The 17,441-nt window shown below is 38.6% G+C and overlaps 1 protein-coding gene across 3 annotated transcripts in view; it reads left to right on the top strand.

Annotated features, from left to right (window-relative positions):
• The window catches only part of LOC144632249 (transmembrane protein 94-like), a 32,537-nt gene that overhangs the window by 9,984 nt on the left and 5,112 nt on the right, over nt 1-17,441 (top strand). For 2 of the 3 annotated variants that reach the window (XM_078490843.1, XM_078490841.1), the window contains exons 11-31: nt 1,006-1,122; nt 1,889-2,147; nt 2,243-2,307; nt 3,667-3,732; nt 4,239-4,357; nt 4,693-4,789; nt 5,660-5,765; nt 6,575-6,677; nt 7,275-7,353; nt 8,283-8,371; nt 8,943-8,997; nt 9,111-9,196; nt 9,845-9,902; nt 10,286-10,369; nt 11,873-12,092; nt 12,584-12,705; nt 13,003-13,102; nt 14,326-14,434; nt 15,561-15,709; nt 16,302-16,402; nt 16,767-17,006. In XM_078490843.1, coding sequence (XP_078346969.1) covers nt 1,006-1,122; nt 1,889-2,147; nt 2,243-2,307; nt 3,667-3,732; nt 4,239-4,357; nt 4,693-4,789; nt 5,660-5,765; nt 6,575-6,677; nt 7,275-7,353; nt 8,283-8,371; nt 8,943-8,997; nt 9,111-9,196; nt 9,845-9,902; nt 10,286-10,369; nt 11,873-12,092; nt 12,584-12,705; nt 13,003-13,102; nt 14,326-14,434; nt 15,561-15,709; nt 16,302-16,402; nt 16,767-17,006 — 2,424 coding nt within the window. The remainder of the gene's footprint in view (nt 1-1,005; nt 1,123-1,888; nt 2,148-2,242; nt 2,308-3,666; nt 3,733-4,238; nt 4,358-4,692; nt 4,790-5,659; nt 5,766-6,574; nt 6,678-7,274; nt 7,354-8,282; nt 8,372-8,942; nt 8,998-9,110; nt 9,197-9,844; nt 9,903-10,285; nt 10,370-11,872; nt 12,093-12,583; nt 12,706-13,002; nt 13,103-14,325; nt 14,435-15,560; nt 15,710-16,301; nt 16,403-16,766; nt 17,007-17,441) is intronic. The other variant, XM_078490842.1, reaches the window with a different exon arrangement.

The following is a 17,441-nucleotide window of genomic DNA, read 5'->3' as shown; positions in this document are numbered from 1 at the left end:
AAAGACCTTCAAATAAACAGGAGCTTCCAATTTAAACAATTGGTTTATGCTTTAGTGTGCACTATCAAATTATGGTGGACACGGGAAGTTTAATAAGGGGACACAAAAGAAACATAAGAGTTGCTCAAGGTGACAGTTAAGAACAACTCTAGCCTATACAGTGCTCTCCAAACTTCCCAAGTGCATCATAACACGATAGCGCACAGCTTAAAGCATGAAACAATAATATTGTTTTATAATATTGCTGGTGAAAATGTATATCAAAACCCATGCCAGAAAATGATTTTTCTGCTGAAGCAATTTGCTCACGCTACCAGTGTGCACTGCCCTTATGTATACTGAATTTGATTACGTGGCTCTGTTTGCTATGTTATTAAGTTACCTAGTGATACTAAAAATAAGAACTAAATTGTTTTTTAAGAACTAAATTGACAAAGGTATACCTGCCAACTCTCACGCCTTAGGCGTGAGTTTCACGCCTGCGAGTCGAAAACTTCGATCTCACGCCAACTCACGCTTACGAACCAATTTCTCACGCCTAGTTGATAAATGTGAGTTATTACAACCATAACCGACACTTTTTCCCAAAATATCTAAACTCAAACCAATGTGAGAAACGAGAAATCCATGTTAAAAGAGTAAATGACGATACTTTCTTGAAATCTCAGAGTTTTGACAAGAAAAGCATTGGGAACGAAGTCGTGTTTAGCAAACACGTCCGCGGACTGGGATCGGGATATGTTCGAAATGTCTTCGGAATACTTCGGACGTCTTTAGAAAACATCGGACATGGTCGTATTGTCTTCGGAAATCCTGGCACTCGCTGGATAAAAATCTTACGCCTTTGACCCAGAAAAAGTTGGCAGGCATACAAAGGGAAAGCATGTCATTCCTCTTGGGGTCACTCATTCCAAAAAAGTTGAAGCTTTACTGGGCAAAAAAGGGAATGCCAAATAAATCAAACCTAACTCTTATTAACAGCATTTTTGTTCTGTCTGATGATAGGCAGCAGATGAGATAACTCTGCAGGAAGTTTTACAGTGCTTTTGGAAAAATTTATTGGGCGACCCATCAAGTCTGCCAAGAACTGCTAATCTGTTAGAAATCCTTGGCAGTGTTACTGTGAGTTTCAACATTGTTTTATTGATGTAACTAATAACTATTAACTAATTTTCATATTAATTTTTATATTTTTTAAAAGTTGCAATGCAGTCAGACCTTGTTGTTGTGCCTTGCCGAATATAATTCTAGGGACAACAGAGTTATTTTCTTTTCAACAGTCATTATCTTATGTAAAACATAAAAATCCTAAATTCTCTGAAACCTCTTCTATATGTTGTGGTTTAATTCTATCTCTGGTTTAAAACTTTTCAAACCAGTTTGATTTTCATTTCCCTGTGTTTCAATATATGTTAATGAACATGAAACAATAGAAATAAAAATCAAACTGGTTTGAAAAATTTTAAACCAAATATAAAATTGAACCATAACATATACAAGAACCACCTGTACCAACATTGTTGCCTATAAAGTCTGTGTTTTGGTCAAGTTTTCTGTCACTGGATGGGATGCAAACTTTTCCATCCCAGGGTTACCCCAGTATTAAATTTACCAATTCCAATTTATACACTGGGTGAAGAGAGGACCTACGGCAGTTAAGTGTCTTCACCATGAACACAGCACAGTGACCCCACCCAGGGCTCAAACCCAGACCCTATGATGCAGAGTCCAGCATGCTTACCATAAGACCACTCTGCCACCCATGGGTGACTATGGGATGTTTCAATTTATTTAATTTCTATTTATAAACTTGGGATAATAAAGGTTAATTTTATTGAGATGGTTCTTTTTAAATGTAAGATGTGTAAGATGTTCTTTTTAACTTAAGGTGTGGTGTTGTGTGGACAAGGAAGGTATACTGTCATTACCCAATCCCTGTGCAGAGAAAGTGTTCTTCTTAAAGAGTCGAAAGCATAAGTTAAAAGAAGATCTAGCTGGCCAGAAAAAGGAGAGAAAAGTGAGTGACTGCACTTGGACAAGTGAAACAAGCAGAGTGTCATCAAGTCAGGATGGCCAGGAATCTTCTGATGATGAGGACGATGACGATGATGATATTTCTGCATCTGTTGAAGAGTCTGGATCTTTCGGTGAGTGTGTTTAGTTCATTTTTTGCTATGTATGTGTGTAAATACAGTGTGTATGAATCACATTTTGTTTTGTTTTTTCTCTTCTGGATTTTTAGAAGAAAGTTGGAGCAACTCATTCAAAGGTCACAGAGAAGTGTTAAACTTGTCCTCTGATCCTGAGGTGTGTTCAAAGTAGGCTAAGTAAATTGACATAGACCTCTTAGTGTGTACAGTAGAACCCCGGTAACTCAAACCACAGGCTTACCATCCTATGCTTGTGAGGTCACAGCATACCCATATAAATATTCAAATTTTTCTGCTAATCACTATTGTAAATATTTAAGCTACCTAAAACCGGCTTTTACTGCTGTGTATTTGTAATAAAAAGAAGGGAAAATATTTGCGCAATGTTAAGTTTGTTTTTATGCAGTTTTTTGGGCGATTTGAAGCGTGCGAGAGTAGTTCTATCCTCTTTGGGAGGATTGGCTGTATTGTTATTATTCATGTGCAAAATTAAAGAACTAATTTTGGATAACAAAACAGCCAGAAAAACTTTTCTGTACTCTGAAACATGTTACAGTCAACTCAAAATCAGATCCCCAGCGAAAGAGGTTTGACTGGAAATGACTCCCACTTTTACAGACTCTTGCCATAACAGGCTTTACATGACGCCCCGAGCGTGTCCGTGAAACTGAGAGTTGACTGTATTATGTTCTTGATAAAAGACGTATTGTTAAGTAAAAATATCTTTACGTAAAAGCCACTCATTCTGTTAAAATCATGTGAGATAACTATATATTTATAAATTGATTTGAATATTTTTGAACCAGTTTGAATTTAATTTTTGATTGACTTACTTGACTTATGTCCAAAGCCCTAAGTGGGCAAAGGGCCGGAAATCTGACGTTCCACATTCCTATCTTCATAATAGACTTGGGTGAAGCCAACGACTCCCTCAGAGAGCAGGCTTCCTTTCGGCTTACACCTGTTCCCGTCATTAACCCATCCTCCCATATGATAAAATCATCATTTGGAGTCAGGCAAGTGGTTGTGCTGCTCCCCATGTAACATTGCTTATTAGAATTTCCGGTTTCCGTAATCGATACCTTTTACGGGATGGGGGGATTGGCCCCATGCCCAACCCCCAACCTGGAGGACCAGGGTTTTCTGTCAGGGTGTCCTTCCCTTAGCCACAATATCCTGTTATTTGAAAGGCGCTGGATACCCGCCTTTTGCCGTTGTCGCTCAGCTGCAGTACAACTGCATTACCAGGGTTATGACGAGGACATGCGACAGCCGACTTGGTGGCAGAGCCTATGACACGGTGGGCATTTCCTGGCATTTGCGAAGTGCACCTGGTGGCCCCAGTGCACTCCACCAGGGCCCCTTACCACCCTTCAACCTTTTGATTACCAAGTGATAATCTTGATCTCAAACAAAAGAGAATAAAATTTAAAGTGGCTTGAAAAACATAAAATAATAAAGCAAATAATAAAATATTTAAACTGTATTTTTTTCTACAACTTCTATTGAATTGTAGAGTCAGTTTGGACTAAGATTTGATGACATTAGATGGCAGAATCACATCAACTCACTCAAACCCCTGGTATGTCCCTAGCATTAAATGTAAATGCTGTATGTGTCATAAATTATTAATTTTATGATCATGACTGGAGATAAATGTACATGCTTCTAGTTAACAAGTTCAAGCTCCATTTGTAAGATATTCATGAACCAATTTTTCTGTCATTAATTTGTGACCCATCGGTAAAACCTGGAGGGCCATAAATTGGCAAGAAAAACTGAAGATCCATATCGTACAGTACAGACATGAGACTTTTATTATGTCTCTCTCGCTATTAAGAAAGGAAAATATTTCAAAACAAGTACACAGGAAGCAGGCAGTATTGTGGAATATATCCCATAAAACTGACCTGTCCAATCAAAGCACGCATACTATGTGAGAGATACAATTATACATGTAAGCATATGACAGAACAGTTGTCATGGTGATAATTATTAAAACTGCTTTCCATTGTTTTTGGTTTGAAAACGTTTTGAGCAAGTATCAAGGCAAACTTTATAATAATTATTGCTTTCTTTTTTTTCCAGGGCCTAAACATCCTACTAAATTCATGCTGCAAATCTCCTTTGAGATATCTACGTTTTGCTGATCACACTGGTCTTCTGTCTCTTTCATACAATTCAGTTCCCTTGCCTTCTTATAGAAGGTATTCTTTTGTTAAAATATTAATGATTAAAAGTTTTGTTCAAGTATTATAAGTTTGGTTCATGTATTTAGCACTTCTGAGCTAAATATTGGGGAACCAATTGTCTATTTTACAAAGCTTGGCCATGAAATTTAATTCAGGACTTCCAAGAACAACTGAATTTAGTTAGCAGCAGGATGGAGTACTTAAAACCAAGGCTTCCAGAATTGAAGTCCAGTGTCCTGTTAAAACCACTTGTTCACGCTGTGGCCTCCTTTGTTATTTTTTTAAAAGGGTTACCTCTATAATACATAAAAATTGAACATTTTTTGGTTTTGTACCTTATATATTTTTAGGTGCTTGTGTCTCCTTGGTAAGGAAATAGGCTTTATGGAACGTGCCCTCCAGCTCTTTAGCAAACAAAAGTACATCTTTGCTGTTCAGTCACCCATTGTAAGTGCAATTCAACAACTTGTTAGGTCAAGGTTCAGTCTGCACTGGGGTCAAAGTGGCCCACACAACATGAGCTTTTCTCAGTTTCATTAGCATTAAGTGACTTTTGGAGTATTTGAAGGTATTCTAGTCCTCGCAGGTTATCCCCTCCCTCCATCCCAATTTGCCAGTACCCATTTATACTTCTGGGTGGAGAGAGTAAAGTGGCTTGGCCAATGAACACAACACATGACCCTGGCCAGCCCTTGAACCCAGACCGCTTGTTCCACAGTCCAAAGCACCAACCATGTGGCCATTGCACCACCCATACCGTAAAATTCCAGTTATAAGCCCCCCGGGTTATAGGCCCATCTACCTGGAAACAAAAAAATACATCCAATTATAAGCCCCCCTGGATATAAGCCCCCCTTTGCCAGATGGCAGTACTGAACAGAGCTAAATGTTGCTTTATTATTCGTTTTTAACTTAAAACATATTTTGATCAACACTTCCGTGGCCCGTTTCGGAACGTTTTTTTATATATTTTGCTTATAAACCCTCCCGAATATAAGCCCCTCCACTTATAAGCCCACCCAAAAACCCTAAATGAAGTTGTATAAGCACAGGGCTTATAACCGAAATTTAACAGTATACCACAAATTAGCAAGACCAAGAGGCATCTTATGAGTGCATGCTTAATATTTTATGTTACAAAGGTTTCAGATTTATTTTGTAGTAGATCGAAAGTTGTTATTAAATGCCATTCACACTGTCCTAGTGTTTTCTAAAGTTTTTGATTTTGGATTATATTAGCCAGCCGTGTATATAGAAAAATAGTTTATGGTATTCCTGTGGTACTATAATTATTATTGTTTTTTCTTTGTTTCTCAGAACTCCACTTTTAGAGTTCCCATTCATTCCCACTCATTCCTATCCATTTCAAAAGAGAAGCCCATCCCAAACATGATTGGCCTTATTACCAAGGAGGAGCACTCTGGTAGGTGACAGTCATAGTTAACTTCTCCATACCTTTTTCTTACAATTTCAAGTAAACAGCTTATGAGAATGAAGAAAATCTGATCATTGTAGTTGAAATTCTTAATCGTCTCTAGCCAAAATTATACTCATAAGGAAACTTGAAAATTTATAACAAACCGTGTTATTTTTCCAGAAAAAGTCTTCATGGTGTGACTCAAAAAGTAACCTCAGATAGTTACAACACTCTTTATGTGACAGCGCCTTTCTTTAGCTAAAAATACATAAACATGGGGAAAGGTCACTTGTTTCCATAATGTTATGGAAATTGGTCATTTCATAGAGGTGAAAATGGATGGAGAGGGGAATAAAAAAAATTCAGCTCAGACACGGAAACAGAAAAAATAGTGACCGTTTTCCAATAACACTGGCGCCGAAGAAACAAGCCTGTTGGGGGTCCAGAGGTATGCTTTCCGGGAATAGTTTTAGATATTGACTCACTAAAGTGTCATTTTCGGGTATTTTGAGTCATTTGGAAAAGGGGTTGACTGATTTCCATAAAACGGTGGAAACCGGTCTGGATCCGCGCCTGCAGCTACTGTCTAAGAAGTTTTTATACCAAGCAAGTAGGTTAGGAGCAAAGAGGGATGGCTTCTTAAAGATGTGTCTGCTCATTATCCTTACCAGAATCCAATACACCAAAATGCTGACGTATTGTTCTTAGTAAATCAAATTTCCCAATGTCACCATGTAAATCTAAACATACTGTAAAGAAACTTAATTAGTGACTTTTTGAACATTAGGTCATGGTGATTTTTCCTTTTCTTCTAGGTTCTCTTCAACTTCTTACCCAGGGATCAGCAGATATTGTTCTAGATGCTTGTAGTGATTTCTGGGATGGATCTAGTCTCTGTCCTGTGACTGCATTTGAGAGGTGAATGTGATTTATAAGTTGTGACATTTGTACCATGTCACTATTTCAGTAGAACACTATTAATATTAAATAGATTTAGCCAAGCCTAAAAGTGGAGCTCCCCGGTAATTTAGTTTGCCCTTTATTAGCACTTGAACCCGCAATCCAATAGAACAACCATTTTCTGGTCAGCTGTCAACTTTATAAAAACGCGTAACCTTGATGAGTTATATACCTGAGCCCGCGATATGGTCACAAGATACTGGTCAGCAGACACCTTGTAATGACAGCTGTCAATTGACCATGCCAATAATTATTGTGGATGCCCAGTAACAAAAGGTGAGGGTTTATCTATTTGTGAAGTGCGCGACACCATACGCCTTACGTACGCGCCTCGCGAGTCATACCACTAGCCATGATAACCATGAAAACTAAAGTTCCTGATTTTCCTATTTCTGTGGATTTTCTATGGGTATGGGGCTCTGCTCTGCAGCCCTTTGGGCCGCTGTGGAGCTTTGCTACAAATGTTGCTGGGTCACAAATCAAGTGGCAAATGGGATAATGTAAATATTGTTGCTGGTGTTCACCATAATTTTTTTGGTTTGCTTTTGATTTCAGGAAGAAAGTACTTGACTTTTATCAGAGAAACAGTATGTCAGCATATTGTGTTGCATTTGCTTATCGTCCAGTCAGTGAGGTAGGGAAGTGGTATCTGCCTGTTAAAAACTATTAGTGATATGCATATCTAGACCATAAATGACATAAATTATAAGACTAAGCCCCCTCCACTGCACCCCCATCCCCCAACAAAAATAAACTCCCCAACTTTTAGACACAAAATCCATAGATTTTCATCACTTTTACGATGAAGTGATTTTATATATTGACATTATTTTCCAATGACCTAGTAATGGAATATTTAATTAACCACAATGCTCATTTGCCCTCAAATGTAAGTTAGTGATTTTGAACTCATTGGTCACAATCTCTTTGCATGCTTCCTGGGAAAGAGACATGCAAAGCAACATTGAGCAATAAGGCTGTGCGACATTTGTAGGTTAGCAGAATACTTTACCCATTTTCACTTTATACTGTTTTTAAGCCTTCTTGTGTGCACAAGGAAAGACTTTCAATCATCTTGTTTTTGTGTGTGAATTTTGTATAAGTAGTATTATTGTAGGTTGATTAAAGGGAGTGAAATGTGATTGGCAGAGCCTTGGGTTGGCAAGAGTACAGGACATATCTATAGAATCTCATTGGCTGAAACAAAATGATATTGTGGACTTGTGATTGAGAAACAATTGGTGTAGGACTAGAGGGTGGGGTGCAATTTTGGCTTTACCCTTTCCAATCTGATGTCATATTCTACTTTCAATCCTTACAACTACTGGAAGAAAAAAACTCCTGATCCCTTCAAGTAGTAGTTCTTGTGCCCACGTAGAAGTTAGTAACAACACGCATAAAGTGAAGTGCTTGCATTGAACGGTTGAACAGTTTGTGTGTTTGAAGTATTGAAAGTTCATTGAGTATGGCATTGGTACATGCACTCTGAAGAAGTAGGATTTAAAAAGTATTCCCTAAAGTGGGCATTTCAGTGCTTTGAATTTATTAGTGTTCTTGTTTCAGCAGATACCAGAAGAAAACAGTGAAGATGTGTATTTAGAATTACCCTCTACAGCTCAGTGGATATGTAGTGAGAGTGATGAAGTGGAAAGGTAAATAAATGTTTTGTAAAATAACTGGTTGTGTAGAATTTAGTAATGCAGAAAGTAACAAACATGTCACAGATGCTGATAGAAGATGGTGCTGCACCTTTTGACTGTTTGGCTGTCACATTTGTCTTTGTTGTGTTCTTGGGCGAGAACGGCCCTGTAAGACATCAAGAAGCTACAGCTGTTTCTTTGGGGGGGTAAAGGCAGGGAAAGACGTGGGGGGTATGCAGGGTTGTCACTAAGGGTCGGCTGCCGGCTTATTTCACCAGCTGAAAGAGAACATAAACTGACTAATAGGTAAACTGTCAGAGCTGCCAAGGCCAGAAAAGCCAGCTGGGCTTACAAGTTGATGAGCCGGCTTAGTGTTTTCTTAGCTACATCCCTGGGTATGGAAGGGGGTAGTACCTGAAATATGGTACTTTGTTGGTTGTTCAAGAATGTTTAAGCTAATACAACAGCCCAAAAGCCTCTTCTCAAAGGAGTCTGCATGGATTTGATCATTATTTACCTTTACCACGGGAGTGCTGCAGTTTACAGTTTTATAGTGTTTACATTCAACATTATTTCATTCCAGTGCCTCTGAAATTTCCGAAGAAGAAACAGAACACACAGACAGGGATAGTGCATTTGTAAGTGGCATGTTTCTGTTTTATCAATACCAGTTTGTTTTTATCATAAACCCATGTCTTCTTGTAGAATAGTATCACTAAACATCATTTATGTTGTTGTTTATAAACTTTAGGATGTTGAGCTTCTTAATACAGATGTTGAAGCAGCATCACTATTAGACAAAGTGAATATTGCAGAAAATGTAGATGGCTATCAGAGGTACGTAAATCATCAAACTTTCCTTTCACAGATTGGTAACTACAGCATTTCAAGTTGTAATCCATAGTTCAATGAGCTTGTATCTTGAGTCTAAGAAAGTCACCTTCTATCTTTTGACCCTGGATTGTTTGTCAGTGCATTCATGCACCCTCATCTTCCAACTGACCCATATAAAGCTAGTGCCATTAATTTTAGATTGGGTTCTCCTTTGTCATGTTTTATTTCTTGGCTTCCCCTCTATCCCTTCCCCTTCATTTTACTCTTGTTTCCTCTTTAAGCCCTGGAGTACCAGTTTATGCATTGGTCATGTACAATCTACCTCTTCCTTGCTTTGACCCCAGCTGAAGCCTGCATTGTCTATCATTTCTGTCTTCATGCTCATTTACAAGGTGTTTGTCCCAAAACTTCTTTTGTGATGCTTGTTCACTGTACAGAGGCATCCAAATTTCTTGAACCTCGTGATAATTCCCTTCCCTCGGTTTCTCACCACTGGGGATCTCATTTTCTTGAACCAATATTCAATTTCATGTTCAAGAAATCACGATTCCACTATATTTTAGCTTTCATTTCCATGTTTTGTTTGGTTAATTGACTTGTAAGTTCTTCCATGTTATTAAACTCACTGAAAGGTTTGATTTCTATAAACAGAATCCTTGGGGGACAAATTTTTATTGGAGTAGTGACATTACAGTTCCAGGCTAAAAAGGTATGTTAATTACCATTAACTCATTTCATCTCAAAAGATCATAAAATTGTAACTGCTGTAATTGCCACCTCTTACTGTGAAGAACTAGCATTCCTATTAGGGAGAGAAGCAATACTTCAATTAGCTTCACAATCATTTAATTGTTAGTTTTGAAACATTTCTATTATTTTTCTATGTATTTAATTCGTGTCCCCAAATTGTTATGGGATTCTCACAGGCTATAAGCTTTTAACAATTAAATAAGTTTCTACCTACCTACCTACATGTACCTACCTACATTTTGACTCTTACAAGATATAATTTCCCTCATTGTGGGACCTACATTTTGACTCTTACAAGATATAATTCCCCTCATTGTTGGACCTACATTTTGACTCTTACAGGATATAATTCCCCTCATTGAAGACCTTAACAATGCTGGGATCCGGTTTGTTTATTTCTCAGCTGAAAATGAACTGAGAAGCAGGGTAAGACATTTGGATCAATTTAGGTTTCTGGGAAACTGCTCACCTACCCCTCCCCAAACCTAACATTAACCCTTACTTATCGCTTTGGGCAAAATGTTAGGTTTGGGGAGGGGTAGGTGAGCAGTTTCCCAGAAACCTAAATTGATCCAGACATTTTTTCATCAACTGTAGAACTTGTTCAACTGGAATTCTTACTTCACTGTATTTTAGTGTAAAGTGCAATGCTTTAGCAACTGGTAATCAGCAAGGTCAAAAGTTAGCAATAGTGTAGAGGTGTCGAGGGAGGCTTTTTACCCTTTACTCTTCAAGACATGACACCTTTACTCTTCATACAAGATATGCTGATTATAGTATTTAAGGCTATATATGAACGGTTCGGCACCCGAATACCTTAGGAATTTGTTTTGCATCAGAGACAATGTCAAGAACTTGGGAGGGATGAATAAAATGGTCATCCCAAAAGTCAACACCACTACATTTGGACTAAAATCTGCAAGGTACACTGCTGTTAAGGCGTGGAACTCGATTCCTGACACAATGCGGACGCTGACGTCAATTAAGGCATTTAAGAAGGCAGTACGTCAGCTGACCTTCAATACATCGCAAGTCGGATAGTGTTTTTGTTATATATATATAATTGTAATTTTCTGTTTGTTGCCTTTTTTTTCTCTCGGCACATTAGCATACTTTTGCTAGGGGCCTAATCAGCCCCATCAAACCGAGGTTAAATAAATGTTATTATTATTGTTAAGACCTCTGGAATCTGTACATGTACTCCTCTAAACCCGGCCATCCTGCAGCTGATCCTAAACAAGGGGTTCCATGTCACCCTATCTGGCACAGTACTTGTGTTCAACTGACCAGTAAAGGAAGGAGGACATTAAGAGAAAATATCATAAAATTTTAATAATTATCTCCTTTCCCAGCCCCAGCCAAAAATGCCTTTTGAACAAACATAATATTCCAGGGCTTATTTAATCAAAGTTTCATGGTGGGTTTACATTATTTTTTTCCACTATAGAATGTCCCAGATCAAAGTGCAAAAAAAACTTTATAGGGTAAACACAATTACTGTTGTTCCAGTACTTTACATTGAGGCCCTTGAATAAATAAACAAGCAAATATTGTAAATAAACATAAACTTGTTAAAATTCCAACTGGTAGGAGGGTGACCAGTTGGAAGGATTTGAACTCACAACATTCAGATTACAAGGCCAGTGCCCTGACTACTAGGCCATGCCACCTCCAGTGGTAGTACAGGAGCCAGCTACATTGTAAGGCTCAATTTGCATGCCTCTGTTCTTGAAGGGGGTCATAGGGTATTGTAGTTTTGCCTTTTTTGGTGCAGATTTGCAGAAAATTCAATGCGGTTATTGCGGTTTTTGTAAGTTTTACTGTGCGGTTTTGTGGTTATTGGACCCCCTTAACGTCCCCCTATCTTCTTGTGTAGTCACAAATGGAAGAGCAAAATTAAATTCTAAGAAAATATTTGGTTTCACTCAGGTATTTGCAGAGAGGATGGGCCTCGAGACAGGGTGGAACTGTCACATCTCTCTAAGAGAAGGTGGTCATCTGTTAGATGACCATGGAAGTAGTGCAACAGTATCAGACAGGAATGTAGAGAGTCTTTATGATATTCAGGATGATGTGAATGTCACTGGACAGGATGGTGATGAAAAGCATGTGAGCTGGTGGGGTGTCCAGAGTGACTCTGTTGAAAAAGGTACAGGTGGCTTCTGTTTCTTTTTATGAAGGGGTTATGGAGTTGCTTTGTGCAATGTTACAAAATGAATGATCGATTCCCTCTATGGCTCTCGCCTGCAGGTAATCATGGTAGCTGTGTTCATCGTTGCTAAGTCTTGTGCATGGTTTGATGAATACAATAACCATGATTCTTTGCAGTCAGGCACCATAGAGGGAATCAAGCAAGAGTTGCATTAGTTTGACCCTTTTATCTGCAAAAGTAACCTTTGCTTTGCTCTTTAATTTTCCTCACACAAAACCATCTCTTCAAAACAAGATTCATTTTTTTCAGTATTAATTGTTACAATCAAAACTCATTCTTCATCAATAGGCAAACGTTCCCCCCCCCCCCCTGCATTGCCCACAGCTGCAGACCACAACAGACAGTCTAAGTGCATAATTTATTTTTTACCACTCACAAAAATAATGTGAAGTAATATGAAAACATTGTTTTTTGTTCCTGGTTGCCAGTTTCCCATAGAGCTGAAGCAGCTGAAGTGGATCCCTTGTTAGAAAGTCACAGTGATGGAGGCACTTTGTTGGGTAGCAGTCAGATATCAGCTCCTGAGGATTACTGGTTCTTTGCAAACAGGGTAAATACTGCAGTGCGAGATAAGAACATGCTACAGACTTGTGGCCTGGCAGACTTGCAGGCTTTGGTGTGCAGCACATTTGTTCTGAAAGTCTGCACATCTACACGGTCTGCAAGTTCCTGGCCTGCTTGTCTGCAAGTTTAATTTGCAGTTGGCATTTATCAAGCACCAGTATCACATGTGAGAATACAATGTCATTGTAAATTAAATGAAAGTAACATAGTTCTGGCAATAAATGGTCTGTCACATATTTTAAATTATTATTAAATATTTTGTTCTTTTTATTTATTAACTTAGGCCAAACTTCCCAGAGGGATCCAAAACATCAGGCCTCACCTGGAGAGTGTTGATAATGTTCCTCTTCTTGTTCCACTATTTACTGATTGCAATCCATCAGGTAAAAATATCTAGTACAGATACGGATAAAAAGACCAAAAAAAGACCATATCAAGTCAAACCTCCCTTGTGGGAGGCGCAGTGGCCTAATGGTTAGCACACTCGAGTCGAACGGCCCGAGTTTGAGCACTGGCCGGGGTGCTGCATTGTGTTCTTGGAGATGACACTTTACTCTCACAGTGCCTCTCTCCACCCAGGTGTATAAATAAGTACTGGTGAATTTACTGCTTGGAGATAACCCTGCAGTTAATAAGCATCTCATCCAGGGGGGAGTAACAATACTCCTAGTCGCTTAATGCTACAGAAACTGGGATAAGCTCCGGCTGTATGGGCCACTTGGCTCAGTCGCAGACTTTACCTTTACTTATTTAGCAGAGCTCTTTTATGCCATTACCCTCTGTTAACCATTACCCCAGTTGTAGTCTGACCTAAGCTAAGATATTAATTAAGAATAAGAATAAGATTTTATTTACCTCTCCAAAAATGGTTTTTCAGGGCAAATTACAATAAAATGTTAAAAATGTACAGCTAAAAAATAAAATCATTCTAAATATTAAAAAGGGTTACATTTAAAAGGGTTCTATGTTTCAATAAAATTCTTCCAAGCGCGACGTTTTATAGCATCCTTAAAAATACTCAAACTGTTAACGTCTGTTAGGGTCCTTGGTAGTTCGTTCCAAAGCCGAGTAGCTCTGAATACAAATGACTGCTGGCCTGTAGCTGTTTTGAATAGCGGGACATCCAACTTGTTTCGGTGTCTCCCTTGTGGCAGGCGTAGTGGCCTAATGGTTAGCACACTCGAGTCGAATGGCCCGAGTTTGAGCACTGGCCGTGCATGACTAAGACAGCCATTCGGAGGGCTTTATTACCAATCATATATTTTTCAAGTCTTAGACCAGATTAAGTTTATTATACTCTTACTAACCTCTTATTAACAAAGCTTGCTGGGGGACATACTGAGACAATATCAGCCCTTTGTCTTTTATGTATAGACCTTGATGCACTTGATCTGCAATGTCAAGACCTGAAGGGTATATCTTTAAGGGTATTTTTAGGAAATGGTGCCTCTTAGGGATGAAAATGAATCTAGCTCACCATCAAGATTCTGGTGTTTTCAAAATTTCCTACAAGCACCCCCGTCATTTTGACATGGGCACACCCCCCCCCCCTTCCACCTGCTTCTGGATCCCAGTTTGGCCCTCACATTTGGTTGTATGTTGGCAGCTGTTCAGGAGATGATTTCTATAATGCAAGATTATGGAGAAGTTGTCTGTTGCGTGGGAAGCTCATTCAATTCAGCCAATCCCGCTATATTTATCCAAGCAGACATGAGGTGAGTACAGGTGTTGGAAACCATTTCAAACAAATAACTTCTAGAAGTATACTCTGATTCTTGTCAAGTGCTTTCCAACAGGCAGTTGAAAGAGAAGAGTTCTTGTAGAAAATGTTAGAAGGGTCTCAGTAGTTATACTTGAACCGCCGCCTGGTTAGCTCAATTGGTAGAGCTCCGGACTGCCGTGCGGGAGGTCGTGGGTTTGAACCCCAGACCGGACCAACACTCAGGGTCTTAAAATAACTGAGGAGAATGTGCTGCCTTTGTAATTACATCTGCAAATGGTTAGACATTCTAGTCTTCTCGGAAAAGGAGGATAAACCATAGGTCCCGTCTCCTGTATCTTCAGTCTTATAACAGGGGACGTTAAAGAACGCACACACTATTCGCAAAGAGTAGGGCACAAAGCTCCCGGTGTTGTGGTCTGGTTTGTAAAGCGCATTTGAAGGTATGGAAAATGCGCTAGATAAATGCATTATCATTATCATTATCATTGTGTGAGTATGGGGCGAAGAATAAACTGTGCCCCTTACAGGATTCAAACCCATGACCTCCCACATGCTGGTTGGGTATTCTAACTACTGGGCTATGGAGAGACTTTCACCGCGGTCAAACGTTTCAGGCACTTTTCTTTCTATTTCGGGGAGTTTCGTTTATTATGAAGTGTTAGTACGAGCAAGGATAGATAAAATAGCACCTGAGTGTAAACAAAATCCCATTTCCTCAGGTAAACAAGTGTTTTTACTTTTTAAATTTTCCGCATTCGAGCCAAAGTTCTTTGACAAAATGGCGTCGACAAGATCGCATATTATTATTATTAGTAGTAAAGCTCCCAAAAACTTAGTAAATCGTCAGAATACCGGTAATGTATTGAACTTTGAACTGTGAAAATTAAAACCTTATCTTTGTTTTTTGCATATTTCTGATGTTTAACCACGGTCGAGGAGAGACTCTCAGTGAGCTAGGCTAGTTACCAGGTTTATCTTTGACATAACCCTGTTTTATAAAAAGCAAAATGAGGAGTCTACCTCCAGGCAAAGCCAGTTATATGTGATATTGGACTTTTTAAATATAGTAATTGTATTATATTGTGCTGATAATGTTGCATGTTTTCTGTATTATTCAGTATAGCAGTGGAGCCACTGTTCCCCCAGCTCTGTTTAAAAGGCCTACCAAAAGATTTCCGATCAGGAACTCCTCAGCTTGGACATGAAAATACTAGAGAGAAACTTCACAGAAGGTTCAGTGATGAACAGTCTACTGAGGAAGAAAGCGGTAAGAAGCTTAAGTCATGGTCAAAGCTGGGGAGGAAGTAATGGTACCTTTAAGCTTTTATGTTGTTGCATTAAACTCTTCATCCAAAAACTGTGGGCTTACTATTAACTGGTGCTATACAATAATGCTGCCCAAGTGAGTCGTTATGTAGAAATATAGCATGATAAATTTTGCATTAACTGAAAAACTTGGAAAAAAAAACTGGGAAAAAAAATTATCCCATCTGTTTTTCAGTTGCTATATTTATACAATAATGCTTTGATAAAGTGCCATTTTTTCAATAAGTGCACCTTCAATTTAAAGCCCTCCATTTTAAGAAGTTGCACCTCTACTCAAATAGATGCTCCCTTATTCAGTTGAAAATTTACTTTTAACTATCATCCAAAAGTTTCAGGGTTTATTGTTGTGAATCCATTAGAGCAAATTTATGGAGTTCACAGCTTGTATAGGTACTTAGTTTGAGCACTTCAGATATGTCACGCATACATAAGACACAATTGTTATTTTCTCAGTTTGCAGCAGCTATTTCCCTAGTGCATATTGTTCACTGACTGACTTCTAAACAGTATTTCCCACATGGTCTCTTCTACAGAGCTTTCTCCACTTGAGCTGAGTGCATTCCTCAATGCCCTGCCATGTTCATTGGCATTCCACAGAGATGCAAGTTTTGAGTTCAAGGACTTAATAAAAGAGGTGAAAAAAATAATATTAGAAAAACTACAGTTCATAGTTGTTTAAAAAATAGACAACCTTTATTATTAATTGCAGACGAAAAAATTATTCCTGAAAATAGGCCATATATAATTCCTGACACTTAAACTCAATGAACCTGTAACGTAAGTTTAAAAAAAAATCTGAAAAACTAACTTAAATCAAACAAGCTCAATTCAAGGAGGTTTACTGTCTGACTCAAAATAATAAAATTAAGTACCAAAAGGTATTTTTAAATTGGGCAAGCAACACATTTTGAGGCTACAGAAAACTGTTTTAAACTTAATAATAGTGACCTCAGGGCACTTACACACCATTTTGCAACTAACGTCTTGTAACTTTGCAGGCACGTCGTCTTTGCTTTGGACTCAGAAACTGCTTCTCCTTTATGCTATCCTGTCAGTTAGTACTTTCAGCTGTGATGCTCCTATCATCATGTTTCCTCCTGCCACCTCCCCTGACAGGCCTTCATCTACTGTGGCTGTCATGCCTTATAGTACCCCTGTTGAGTTTGTCTTTGATAGGTTCACCAGCTGATCAAAATCTTATGACAATGATGACAGGGAAAAATGACAAAAACTTCAAGGTAATTTACTTAAGTTTAAATAAAACTGTGTCAATTTAAGAAGATACAAATCCCATTACAAGAAAGATCCCATTACTTGTAAGCTTTTGATGAAACGTTCAGTTTTTTTTATTCTCACAAATGCAGCTTTTGCCCTTTCAAATTTTTCTCTTTCGTGATTGGCCAGTTGTAATACTTGCCTATAGTTATTACTATCATTATCATGGCTATCATAGTTCAGTAAAACATATTAGTTTCTTGCTTGTGTTGATATGCCAGTCACATTGCCAGTGATGGATTTAGGGGGGGGGGGGTACTTCACCCATCTCTCTCCCCTCTCCATTGGAGAGGAAGAGCACATTTTCACTTTGGGACCACCCTTTTTTGGAGCATTCTTTTGGCAACCTCTAGATCTGCCACTAATTTATTGTGTTACAGAAAACATTTATACCCCTA

Source organism: Oculina patagonica, chromosome 12, assembly GCF_052425735.1.
Source record: "Oculina patagonica isolate OP01 chromosome 12, crgOcupat, whole genome shotgun sequence".
Classification (NCBI taxonomy): domain Eukaryota; kingdom Metazoa; phylum Cnidaria; class Anthozoa; order Scleractinia; family Oculinidae; genus Oculina; species Oculina patagonica.
The sequence above is the reverse complement of the archived record's forward strand: the minus strand, read 5'-3'. Positions and strand labels throughout refer to the sequence as shown.